This window comes from Oncorhynchus gorbuscha, linkage group LG11 (genome assembly GCF_021184085.1).
Source record: "Oncorhynchus gorbuscha isolate QuinsamMale2020 ecotype Even-year linkage group LG11, OgorEven_v1.0, whole genome shotgun sequence".
Lineage (NCBI taxonomy): Eukaryota > Metazoa > Chordata > Actinopteri > Salmoniformes > Salmonidae > Oncorhynchus > Oncorhynchus gorbuscha.
In genome coordinates, this window is record NC_060183.1 from 86512215 (window position 1) to 86526358 (window position 14144).

Consider the following 14144-nt stretch of genomic DNA (forward strand, 5'->3'; position numbering starts at 1 on the left):
TATCATGTGTTGTTGTTTATGTCATGTGTTGTTGTTTATGTCATGTGTTGTTGTTTATATCGTGTGTTGTTGTTTATATCATGTGTTGTTGTTTATATCATGTGTTGTTGTTTATGTCATGTGTTGTTGTTTATATCATGTGTTGTTGTTTATGTCATGTGTTGTTGTTTATGTCATGTGTTGTAGCTCAGTTGGTAGAGCATGGCGCTTGTAACGCCAGGGCAGTGGGTTCGATCCCCGGGACCACCCATACGTAGAATGTATGCACACATGACTGTAAGTCGCTTTGGATAAAAGTGTCTGCTAAATGGCATATATTGTTGTTTATGTCATGTGTTGTTTATATCATGTGTTGTTGTTTATGTCATGTGTTGTTGTTTATGTCATGTGTTGTTGCTTATATCGTGATGTCATGTTGGTTGTCGGATGTAAGATACAGAATCCTGGAATTCTCTGGGTTCCATCCCTTCTCCACAGGCACAGGCTTAAGGAAGCTGAGGATTGTGGGAAACCTTCTCCAAGACAAGTCTTTGGCATGATGAGTTAGCTGTATGCCACCACAAAGGGGATCTCTGGATCTCTTACAAGTGTCTTCAAATTCACTGAATAATGAATGAAAAAGTGTTTTGTTTTTTTACTTGGAGAATGGAATCAGTCCACTGTGCTGCTGAGGAGAAGTCTGAACAGTCTCAGATCCACTATCAAGCCTGGAGCTCCATGGAGACACAGTCCTCCTTCTGTGTTGTCCAATCAATGATGTCTGCTTCTGTGTTGTCCAATCAATGATGTCTGCTTCTGTGTTGTCCAATCAATGATGTCTGCTTCTGTGTTGTCCAATCAATGATGTCTGCTTCTGTGTTGTCCAATCAATGATGTCTGCTTCTGTGTTGTCCAATCAATGATGTCTGCTTCTGTGTTGTCCAATCAATGATGTCTGCTTCTGTGTTGTCCAATCAATGATGTCTGCTTCTGTGTTGTCCAATCAATGATGTCTGCTTCTGTGCAGTACTGTAGTTCTGCTGTTAGTACCTGCTGTTGTTGTTGTGAGTAGTTGATGGGGTTTTTTCTGTAGAAAACTTTTATTTGAACTTTCACTTCATCACATCTTCACTTTCTATTTAACGTTGTGTGAAACTTGAAATAAATGATCAATGCAGGATGTCCATTAATATGTGCAAAATAGACGAAGAAGAGACTCCTCAAGTTCTTCCACAGGAATAAATCTGAGAAAGGGAGATAGAGAGAACAGAGTTAGAAACAGAGGAGCAGCATATAGAGCATTATAACAACAGTATTTATGTATTGTCTGTCTGATTCAAACCAACACAAGTGTTCAGATTGGTTACTGACATGAACCAACCTGACCCTCCTTCCTCTACATTATCAGAGTCTACCTAACTACCAGGGGTGTTCCAGTGTAGATCAGAGTCTACCTAACTACCATAGGGTGTTCCAGTGTAGATCAGAGTCTACCAGAGTCTACCTACCAGGGGTCTCCCAGTGTAGATCAGAGTCTACCTACCAGGGGTGTTCCAGTGTAGATCAGAGTCTACCTAACTACCAGGGGTGTTCCAGTGTAGATCAAAGTCTACCTAACTACCAGGGGTGTTCCAGTGTAGATCAGAGTCTACCACAGTCTACCTACCAGGGGTGTTCCAGTGTAGATCAGAGTCTACCTAACTACCAGGGGTGTTCCAGTGTAGATCAGAGTCTACTTAACTACCAGGGGTGTTCCAGCGTAGATCAGAGTCTATCTAACTACCAGGGGTGTTCCAGTGTAGATCAGAGTCTACCTACCAGGGGTGTTCCAGTGTAGATCAGAGTCTACCAGAGTCTACCTAACTACCAGGGGTGTTCCAGTGTAGATCAGAGTCTACCTAACTACCAGGGGTGTTCCAGTGTAGATCAGAGTCTACCTAACTACCAGGGGTGTTCCAGTGTAGATCAGAGTCTACCAGAGTCTACCTATCAGGGGTGTTCCAGTGTAGATCAGAGTCTACCTAACTACCAGGAGTGTTCCAGCGTAGATCAGAGTCTACCTAACTACCAGGGGTGTTCCAGTGTAGATCAGAGTCTATCAGAGTCTACCTAACTACCAGGGGTGTTCCAGTGTAGATCAGAGTCTACCAGAGTCTACCTAACTACCAGGGGTGTTCCAGTGTAGATCAGAGTCTACCTAACTACCAGGGGTGTTCCAGTGTAGATCAGAGTCTATCAGAGTCTACCTAACTACCAGGGATGTTCCAGTGTAGATCAGAGTCTACCAGAGTCTACCTAACTACCAGGGGTTTTCCAGTGTAGATCAGAGTCTACCTAACTACCAGAGGTGTTCCAGTGTAGATCAGAGTCTACCTAACTACCAGGGGTGTTGCAGTGTAGATCAGAGTCTACCTAACTACCAGGGGTGTTCCAGTGTAGATCAGAGTCTATCTAACTACCAGGGGTGTTCCAGTGTAGATCCAAGTCTACCTAACTACCAGGGGTGTTCCAGTGTAGATCAGAGTCTATCAGAGTCTACCTACCAGAGGTGTTCCAGTGTAGATCAGAGTCTACCTAACTACCAGAGGTGTTCCAGTGTAGATCAGAGTCTACCTAACGACCAGGAGTGTTCCAGTGTAGATCAGAGTCTACCTACCTACCAGGGGTGTTTCAGTGTAGATCAGAGTCTACCTACCAGGGGAGTTCCAGTGTAGATCAGAGTCTACCTAACTACCATGGGTGTTCCAGTGTAGATCCGAGTCTACCTAACTACCAGGAGTGTTCCAGTGTAGATCAGAGTCTACCAGAGTCTACCTACCAGGGGTGTTCCAGTGTAGATCACAGTCTACCTAACTACCAGGGGTGTTCCAGTGTAGATCAGAGTCTATCAGAGTCTACCAGATTCTAACTAACTACCAGGTTTGTTCCAGTGTAGATCAGAGTCTACCTAACTACCAGGGGTGTTCCAGTGTAGATCAGAGTCTACCTAACTACCAGGTTTGTTCCAGTGTAGATCAGAGTCTACCTAACTACCAGGTTGTGCTCTGAAACAGAGCAGGCACCAGATTGTTAATGCGTTGAAGCAGGGTTAATGACCTGACATTTCATTGGTCCCCAGAGAGGGTAAGAGAGACGCTTACATTCCTCTAACCACCAGACAGATAAATATGCCTAATGTTGAATCTGTTCCTGTTTTTAGAAAGGTTCACTTTCATCAAGAACTGCTTTATAATAACTACCGATATCAACTAGTGTGAATGTATAAAGACAACTATTATGAATGTGCAATGAGTTTGATAAGACCTGTCACATGGGCCAACACTGAGTCTGATAAGACCTGTCACATGGGCCAACACTGAGTCTGGTAAGACCTGTCACATGGGCCAACACTGAGTCTGATAAGAGCTGTCACATGGGCCAACACTGAGTCTGATAATATCTGTCACATGGGCCAACACTGAGTTTGATGATATCTGTCACATGGGCCAACAGTGAGTCTGATAAGACCTATCACATGGGCCAACACTGAGTCTGATAATATCTGTCACATGGGCCAACACTGAGTCTGATAAGACCTGTCACAACACTGAGTATACAAAACATTTGGAACACCTGTTTTTTCCACGACATAGACTGACCAGGTGAATCCAGGTGAAATATATGATACCTTATTGATGTCCCTTGTTAAATCCATTTCAAATTGCGTAGTTGAAGGGGACGAGACAGGTTGATGGCTTAAATCCCGCTAACGGGATCGATATGACAACAGCCAGTGAAAGTGCAGGGCGCCAAATTCAAAACAACAGAAATCCCATGATTAAAATTCCTGAAACATAGAAGTATTTTACACCATTTTAAAGATAAACTTGTTGTTAATCCCACCACAGTGTCCGATTACAAAAAGGCTTTATGACGAAAGCACCAGAAACAATTATGTTAGGTCTGCACCTGGTCACAGAAAAACACAGCCATTTTTCCAGCCAAAGAAGGGAGGAGTCACAAAAAGCAGAAAAAAAGACAAAAGTAATAACTAACCTTTGATGATCTTCATCAGATGGCACTCATAGGACTTCATGTTAGACAACACATGTATGTTTTGTCCGATAAAGTTCATATTTATATATAAAAATCTTTACATTGGCGCATTATGTATAAACATCCAGTGATTTTGCAGAGAGCCGCATCAATTTACAGAAATACTCATAATAAACATTGATAAAAGATACAATTATAATGCATGGAATTATAGATAAACTACTCCTTAATGCAACCGCTGTGTCAGATTTCAAAAAAGCTTTACCAAAAAAGCACACCGTGCTATAATCTGAGTACAGCGCTCAGACGCAAAACAACGCAAACAGATATCGCCATGTTGTGGAGTCAATAGAAGTCAAAAATAACACTATAAATATTCACCTACCTTTGATGATCTTCATCAGAATGCACTCCCAGGAATCGCAGTTCCACAACAAATGTTTGATTTGTTCGATAAAGTCCATCATTTATGTCCAAACAACTCCTTTTTGTTTTCGGGCGTTTAGCCCAGTAATCCAAATTCATGACGCGCAGGCCAGAAGAAAAGTCAAAAAGTTCCTTTACAGTCTGTAGAAACATGTCAAACGATGTATAGAATCAATCTTTAGGATGTTTTTAAAATAAATCTTAAATAATGTTCCAACCGGGCAAATCCTTTATCTTCAGAAATGCAATGGGAACGCAAGCTAACTCTCACGTGAACGCGCGTGACCAGCTCATGCCACTGCAAGATCACTGACTCATTCAGCTCCCATTCCCCCCACGTTCACAGTAGAAGCATCAAACAAGGTTCTAAAGACTGTTGACATCTAGTGGAAGCCGTAGGAAGTGCAATTTGACCCCATAGACACTATATATTTGATAGGCAAAGAGTTTAAAAACTACAAACCTCAGATTTCCCACTTCCTGGTGGATTTTTTCTCAGGTTTTTGCAAGCCATATGAGTTCTGTTATACTCACAGACATCATTCAAGCAGTTTTAGAATATGCATATATTAGTAACTGGGCCTGAGTAGTAGGCAGTTTACTCTGGGCACCTTAATCATCCAAGCTACTATATACTGCCCCCAGCCATAAGAAGTTAAAGTCTGTAGATAAACAGCCTCCCTGTGCTACTGATGGCTATTTAACAGTCTGATGGCCTTGACATAGAAGCTGTTTTTTATTCTCTCGGTCCCAGCTTTGATGCACCTGTACTGACCTTGCCTTCTGGATAAGAGGTGAACAGGCAGTGGCTCAGGTGGTTGTTGTTCTTGATTATTTTTTTGGCCTTCCTGTGACATCGGGTGGTGTAGCTGTCCTGGGGGGCAGTTAGTTTGCCCCCGGTGATGCATTATGCAGACCGCACCACCCCCTGGAGAGCCCTGTGGTTGAGGGCAGTGCAGTTGCATTACCAGGCAGTGATACAGCCCAACAGGATGCTGTCGATGGTGCATCTGTAAAGGTTAGTGGGTGTTTTCTGTGATTCTTCACCACACTGTCTGTGTGCGTGGACCATTTCAGTTCGTCGGTGACATGTACACATGTTATTTTCCTGACACCACAATCCGGGGGCCCTCACCTCCTCCCCGTCTCGTCATTGTCGGAAATCAAGCCTACCACTGTTGTGTCGTCTGCAAACTTGATGCTTTTGTTGGAGGTGTGCATGGCCACACAGTACAGGATGGGGCTGAGAATGCACGCTTGTGGGGCCTCAGTGCTGAGAATCAGCGGAGTGGAGATGTTGTTTCCTACCTTCACCACCTGGGGTCGGCCTGTCAGGACGTCCAGGACACAGTTGCACAGGGCGGGATTCAGACCTAGTGTCTCAAGCTTGATGACGAATTTGAAGGGTTCTATGGTGTTGAATGCTGAGCTATAGTCAATGAACAGCATTCTTATATAGGTATTCCTCTTGTCCAGATGGGTTAGGGCAGTGTTCAGTGAGATGGCGATTGCCTCGTCGGTGGACCTTTTGATGCGGTAAGCAAATTGAAGTGGGTCTAAGGTGACAGGTAGGGTGGAGGTGATATGATCCTTGACTAGTCTCTCAAAGCACTTCATGATGACGGAAGTGAGTGCTATGGGGCAATAGTCGTTTAGTTCAGTTACCTTAGCTTTCTTGGGAACAGGAACAATGGTGGCCATCTTGAAGCATGTGAGGAAAGCAAACTGGGATAGGGATTGATTAAATAAGTCCATAAACACACCAGCCAGCTGGTCTGCGCATGTTATGAGGACGCGGCTGGGGATACCGTCTGGGCTGGCAGCCTTTTACATGTTTTATTCACGTTGGCCATGGAGATGGAGAGCCCAAAGTCTTTGGTAGTGGGCCGCGTTGGTGTATTGTCCTCAAAGCGCACAAAGCAAGATGTCGATGTCCGCGACTGGTTTTAGTTTTGTAATCCGTGATTGTCTGTAGAAGCTGCCCCATGCGTCTCGTAACTGAGCTGTTGAATTGCGACTCCACTTTGTCTCTATACTGACACTTTGCTTGTTTGATTGCCTTAATTAAGGAAGGAATAACTACACTGTTTGTATTCGACCATATTCCCAGTTGCCTAGCCATGAATAAATGCGATGTTTCGTGCTTTCAGTTTTGCGCAAATGCTGCCATCAATCCATGGTTTCTGGTTTGGGAAGCTTTCCATTGTCACAGTGGGTACAACATCTCCTATACACTTCCTTATAACCTCGCTCACCGAGTCAGCGTTGTTCTCTGAGGCTATCCGAAACATATCCCTGTCCACGTGATCGAAGCAATTTTGAAGCGTGGAATCTGATTGGTCAGACTAGTGTTCGATAGACTTAAACCACGGCGCTTCCGGTTTTAGTTTCTGCCTATAGGAGGGGAACAACAAGCTGGAGTCATGGTCAGATTTGCCAAAAGGAGGGTGGTGGGGACATTGCGGAAGTTAGAGTTGTGTTACTCGCTCGTGTACTGTAATCGATATGCTGATAGAATTTAGGTAGACTTGTTCTCAAATTAGCTTTGCTAAAATCCCCAGCTACAATAAATGCAGCCTCAGGATATATGGTTTATATGGTTTCCAGTTTGCATAAAGTCCAGTGAAGTTCCTTGATGGTCCTCCGCTTGGGATATACACAGCTGTGACGATAACCGAGGAGAGTTCTCTTAGGAGATAATACGGTCAGCATTTGATTGTGAGGAATTCTAGGTCAGGTGAACAAAAGGACTTGAGTTCCTGTATGTTGTTACAATTACACCATGAGTCATGAAACATACACCACCCCCAACCTTCTTACTGGAGAGATGTTTATACCTGTCGGCGCGATGCTGTTGGCTGAACTGCCTCTGACAAGTCCCAGCGAGTAATATACTGGGAAGCGGTGGGTGGTGTGCTGAAGCCTTATTGGAAGACCACGCCTCGCCCTCTTCTCTGACTGCGTTGTTTTGGGTCGGCCTCTGGAATCACTTCAAATGCCCAGGGAGGTGCAGACAAAGGATCCGCTTTGGAAAGTCTAATTTAAGCATCAGCTGTCATAGCAGCTTAACGATCACTATAACCTGTAAATAGCACACCCAACTCCCCATATTGTATTTATCCTCTTGCTCTTTGCCCCCCAGTAATTCTACTTGCACATCATCTTCTGCACATCGATAGGGAACGCTGCCGTTACCGTCAATATTACTTGACAATGTGCAATCATTGGACAATAAATTAGACGAGGTATGATCACGAATATTCTACCAACAGGACATCAAAAACTGTAATATCCTAAGTTTCACGGAATCGTGGCTGAATGATGACATGGATATTCAGTTAGCGGGATATACGGTGCACCGGAAAGATAGAACAGCACACTCGGGTAAGAACAGGGGGGGAGGCTGTCTGTGCATATTTGTAAACAGCTGGTGCACGAAATCTAAGGAAGTCTCCAGATTTTGCTCGCCTGAAGTAGAGTATATTAATTTAAGATAAATTGCAGGCCACACTACGAGAGTGTTTTCATGCTACACTTTTCATGGCTGTTTATTCACCTCCACAGACGGACTCTAACCCGGAAGCTTACAAGAAATTGTGGTCCTTCTGTAGCTCAGTTGGTAGAGCATGGCGCTTGTAACGCCAGGGTAGTGGGTTCGATCCCCGGGACCACCCATACGTAGAATGTATGCACACATGACTGTAAGTCGCTTTGGATAAAAGCGTCTGCTAAATGGCATATAAGAAATCCTGCTATGCCCTGCGACGAAACATCAAACATGCAAAACGTCAATACAGGGCTAAGATTCAATCATACTACACCGCCTCTGACACTCGTCTTAGGTGGCAGAGCTTGCAAACTATTACAGACTACAAAGGGAAGCACAGTCGTGAGCTGCCCAGTGACACAAGCTTACCAGACGAGCTAATTCACTTCTGTGCTCGCTTCGGGGCAAGTAACACTGAGGCATGCATGAGAGCACCAGCTGTTCCGGAGGACTGTGTGATCATGCTCTCCGTAGCTGACGTAAGACCTTTAAACAGGTCAACATACACAAGGCTGCGGGGCCAGACGGATTACCAGGATGTGTGCGCCGGGCTTGTGCTGACCAACAGGTAGGTGTCTTCACTGACATTTTCAACATGTCCCTGATTGAGTCTGTAATACCAACATGTTTCAAGCAGACCACCATAGTCCCTGTGCCCAAGAACACAAAGGCAACCTGCCTAAATTACTGGAGACCCATAGCACTCACGTCGGTAACCATGAAGTGCTTTGAAAGGCTGGTATTGGCTCATATTTACACCATTATCCCAAAAACCCTAGACCCACTTCAATTTAAATACCGCACCAACAGATCCACAGATGATGCAATCTTTATTGCTCTCCACACTGCCCTTTCCGACCTGGACAAAGGGAACACTTATATGAGAATATTATTCATTGACTACAGCTCAGCGCTCAACACCATAGTACCCTCAAAGCTCATCACTAAGCTAAGGATCCTGGGACTAAACACCCCCCTCTGCAACTGGATTCTGGACTTCCTGACGGGCCGCCCCCAGGTGGGAGGGTAGGTAGCAACACATCTGCCACGCTGATCCTCAACACTGGAGTTCCCCAGGGGTGCGTGCTCAGTCCCATCCTGTACTCCCTGTTCACCCACGACTGATGTCCAGGCCACGACTCCAACACCATCATTAAGTTTGCAGACGACACAATAGTGGTAGGCCTGATCCCCAATGACGAGTGACGAGACAGCTTATAGGGAGTGACGAGACAGCCAATGACGAGACAGCCTATAGGGAAGAGGTCTGGCTGGGTGGTGCCAGAATAACATCCTATCCCTCAACGTAACAAAGACTAAGGAAATTATTGTGGACTGAAAAGGAGGACCGAGTCCCCCATTCTCATCGACGGGGCTGTAGTGGAGCAGGTTGAGACTTCAAGTACCTTGGTGTCCACATCACCAACAAACTAGAATGGTCCAAACACACCAAGACAGTTGCGAAGAGGGCACGGCAAAGCCTATTCCCCCTCAGGAACCTAAAATGATTTGGCATGGGTCCTGAGATCCTCAAAAGGTTCTACAGCTGCAACATCAAGAGCATCCTGACCGGTTGCATCACTGCCTGGTACGGCAATTGCTCGGCCTCCGACTGCAAGGCACTACAGAGGGTAGTGCCTGTCATCAAGGACCTCTACACCAGGCGGTGTCAGAAAGGCCCTAAAAATTGTCAAAGACCCCAGCCAACCCAGACATAGACTGTTCTCGCTACTACCGCATGTTAAGCGGTACCACAGAGCCAAGTCTAGGACAAAAAGGCTCCTCGACAGTTTTTATCCCAAAGTCATAAGCCTCCTGAACAGGTAATCAAATGGATACCTGGACTATTTGCATTGTGTGCCCCCCCCAACCCCTCTTTTACGCTGCTGCTACTCTCTGTTTATCATATATGCATAGTCACTTTAACTATACATTCATGTACATACTACCTTGATTGGCCCGACCAATCAGTGCCCCCGCACATTGGCTAACCGGGCTATCTGCATTGTGTCCTGCCACCCACCAACCCCTCTTTACGCTACTGCTACTCTCTGTTCATCAAATATGCATAGTCACTTTAACCATACCTACATGTACATACTACCTCAATCAGCTTGACTAACCGGTCTCTGTATGTAGCCTCGCTACTGTATATAGCCTCGCTAATGTTTTTCACTGTCTTTTTACTATTGTTTTTAATTCTTTACTTACCTGTTGTTCACCTAATACCTTTTTTGCACTGTTGGTTAGAGCCTGTAAGTAAGCTTTTCATTCTAATACCTGTTGTATTCAGCATTTCATTGTAAGGTCTATACCTGTAGTATCCTGCGCATGTGACAAATAAATGTTGATTTGATCTATCACTCCAGTGTTAATGATAAATTGTAATTATTTCGCCACTAGGGCCTATTTATTGCCTTACTCTTGCACCCACTGTAAATAGATTTTCCTATTGTGTTTTTGACTGTTTGTTTGTTTATGTGTAACTCTGTGTTGTTGTTTGTGTCGTACTGCTTTGCTTTATCTTGGCCAGGTCGCAGTTGAAAATCAGAACTTGTTCTCACCTGCCTACCTGGTTAAATAAAGGTGTTCTCACCTGCCTACCTGGTTAAATAAAGGTGTTCTCACCTGCCTACCTGGTTAAATAAAGGTGTTCTCACCTGCCTACCTGGTTAAATAAAGGTGAAATAAAAATGTAAAAAAATATTCCTGATCGTAATTCTGTTTGTGCTGCTAAGTTGACGTCTCTCTGATATCCAATAGTTCTTCCTGGGTGTATGTAATAACACTTAAGGTTTTATGGGCTACCAATGTAAGAAATAACACCTGAAAAAACAACATAGAGCACAGTTATCTAAGGACTAGAAGCATTGAAATCCTACATTAAAAGCATCTTAAATAAGTGTGTCTTCGGCAAGGATATAAAAGAGTTCCTGAATCTGCAGGCCTGATCTCCTCTGGCAGACCATTCCAAATTCTATGGGTCCTAATGGCAAATGTCTAGTCTCCTTCATTTTCAATCTAGACTTTGAAATGGTGAACAGTGGACTGCCAGACGATCTCAGGCTGTGTCCTGGTTCATAGGCAGATGAATGGTCAACAGTGGACTGCAAGAGGATCTCAGGCTATCCTGGCTCGTCGGGAGATGAATGGTCAACAGTGGCCTGCAAGAGGATCTCAGGCTGTGTCCTGGCTCATCGGGAGATGAATGGTCAACAGTGGCCTGCAAGAGGATCTCAGGCTGTGTCCTGGCTCATCGGGAGATGAATGGTCAACAGTGGCCTGCAAGAGGATGTCAGGCTGGTCGGGAGATGAATGGTCAACAGTGGCCTGCAGGGGGATCTCAGGCTGTGTCCTGGCTCGTCGTTAGATGAATTGTCAACAGTGGCCTGCAGGAGGATGTCAGGCTGGTCGGGAGATGAATGGTCAACAGTGGCCTGCAGGGGGATCTCAGGCTGGTCAGAAGATGAATGGTCAACAGTGGCCTGCAGGGGGATCTCAGGCTGGTCAGGAGATGAATGGTCAACAGTGGCCTGCAGGGGGATCTCAGGCTGGTCAGGAGATGAATGGTCAGAGATATAGAATGGGTCTAAACCAAGCCTAGTCTTAAACGTGATTAATACAATGTTAAAATCTATTATAAATGTGACTGGTAGCCAGCGTAGAGAAGCTAAAACAGATGTGATGTAATTACATTTCCTGGTGCCTATTAGAAGCTGAGCTGCAGAACTAACTAACTAACTAACTGTAGATGATGGAGTGATATTTGACTGAGAAAGAGTTACAGTAATCTAGACATGAGGAAATAAAAACATCCATTTCTCCAGATCAGTGACAGATATAATACTTAACCAGATATAAGACGTTAGCCACATTTCTTAGACGCTAAAGAGGCGTCCGTTTGAGATGCAGCCCCTGAAAGGGAGCTGGCAGGTGAGTAATATGAAACCCTGCAGGACGTTGCCTTATCATCTCATTACGCATGGAGCAATTTACACTGAAAACTAACCTGAGCTGCATCCCAAATGGGACCTTGCCATTGTTATCCTGTCTTTATGGATAGAAGTCACATTCACATGCATAAAAGACATAACATGTTGCCTCACTCCTCTTGAGGAAATAGGAGCAGCAAATTGCCCTGAGGCGGTATGAGGAAATATCTTTTACAGTTTGATGTAACCCCCTATGGATCAACCAATCATACACGAACCATTATGGATCAGCCAATCCACTCGCTTCCTGTGATGTGGTGTTTGTTTTGAACTGTTAGCTGGAGCAGATGTTTTCCTACTGTATCGTCTCCTCTTCATCCTCCTCATCCTCCTCCTCATGCCCTGTACTTTACTGGGCGACTCGGGTTCATAGGTCCCAGGACGGTGATACACCAAAACATCACACAGAGAAGAGCCAAACTGATCTGTTAATGTTCTGTCACTGTTTCAATCACCCCTCGTTTTGCAGTGTCCTTCTGTAAGGGAATGGCCCTCGTTTTCCAGTGTCCCTCGGTGGGGGAATGGCCCTCGTTTTCCACTGTCCCTCGGTGAGGGAATTGGCCTCGTTTTCCAGTGTCCCTCGGTGGGGGAATGGCCCTCGTTTTCCACTATCCCTCTTTGAGGGAATGGCCCTCGTTTTCCACTATCCCTCTTTGAGGGAATGGCCCTCGTTTTCCACTATCCCTCTTTGAGGGAATAGCCCTCGTTTTCCAGAGTCCCTCGGTGAGGGAATGGCCCTCGTTTTCCAGTGTCCCTCGGTGGGGGAATGGCCCTCGTTTTCCACTGTCCCTCTTTGAGGGAATAGCCCTCGTTTTCCAGTGTCCCTCGGTGAGGGAATTGGCCTCGTTTTCCCGTGAGGGAATGGCACTCAAATGTAGAACCTTTAATGGTGTCTTGCTTTTTGTCTTTGCCCAACGTTTTTTGTAAAGTCCTGATATTTTTATCTGCACCTGTCTGGTTGAACGCCTCCTCTCCTACTCCTCCCCCCCAAAAAAGCTTCTACCAAGCGGCTGTGGCACCTACTCCCGCTGCATGCTGCACTGCTGCAAGGATCCCACCCAGCATTCTGCTCCCCGTCTGCCCTGCCCTGTCTCCCCCTGTCTGGTACAGGTACCTCAGCCACATACACACACATCCTGCAGACTTTGGACTGATCGGAATTTTATGTAGGCTAATTAACTTGTTCTACAGCTGCACCATCACCTCCTGGTATGGCAACTGCTCGGCCTCCGACTGCACTACAGAGGGCAGTGTGTAGGGCCCAGTTCATCACTGGGGCCATTTGTCAAAGACTCCAGCCACCCTAGTCACAAACTGTTCTCTCTGCTACTGCACGGCTAGCGGTACCCGGAGCGCCAAGTCTAGGTCCAAAAGGCTTCTTAACAGCTTCTACCAGCAAGCCTTGACTCCTGAACAGCTAATCAAAGGGCAACCCAGACCCCTCATTTACGCTGCTGCTACTCTCTGTTTATTATCTATGCATAGTCCCTTTAATACATAGTCCCTCTACCTACCTGTACATATTACCTCAATTACCCTGACTAACCGGTACCCCCACACATTGATTCTGTACCGGTATCACCTGTATATAGCCTCCACATTGACTCTGTACCGGTACCCCCTGTATATAGTCTCCACATTGACTCTGTACCGGTACCCCCTGTATATAGTCTCCACATTGACACTGTACCGGTACCCCCTGTATATAGCCTCCACATTGACTCTGTACCGGTACCCCCTGTATATAACCTCCACATTGACTCTGTACCGGTACCCCCTGTATATAGTCTCCACATTGACTCTGTACTGGTACCCCCTGTATATAGCCTCCACATTGACTCTGTACCTGTACCCCCTGTATATAACCTCCACATTGACTCTGTAATGGTACCCCCTGTATATAGCCTCCACATTGACACTGTACCGGTACCCCCTGTATATAGCCTCCACATTGACTCTGTACCGGTACCCCCTGTATATAGCCTCCACATTGACTCTGTACCGGTACCCCCTGTATATAACCTCCACATTGACTCTGTAACGGTACCCCCTGTATATAACCTCCACATTGACTCTGTACCGTAATACCCTGTATATAGCCTCCACATTGACTCTGTACCGGTACCCCCTGTATATAGTCTCCACATTGACTCTGTACCGGTACC

At 45.5% G+C, this 14144-nt stretch overlaps 1 protein-coding gene across 1 annotated transcript in view; it reads right to left on the reverse strand.

Annotated features, from left to right (window-relative positions):
• Window positions 1-332: 332 nt before the first annotated feature.
• LOC124047992 (ciliary neurotrophic factor receptor subunit alpha-like) overlaps window positions 333-14144 on the reverse strand; it is a 262467-nt gene continuing 248655 nt past the window's right edge. The window contains exon 9 of the mRNA XM_046368355.1: window positions 333-1223. Within this exon, the coding sequence (XP_046224311.1) occupies window position 1223 (1 nt within the window). The 3' untranslated portion in view covers window positions 333-1222. The remainder of the gene's footprint in view (window positions 1224-14144) is intronic.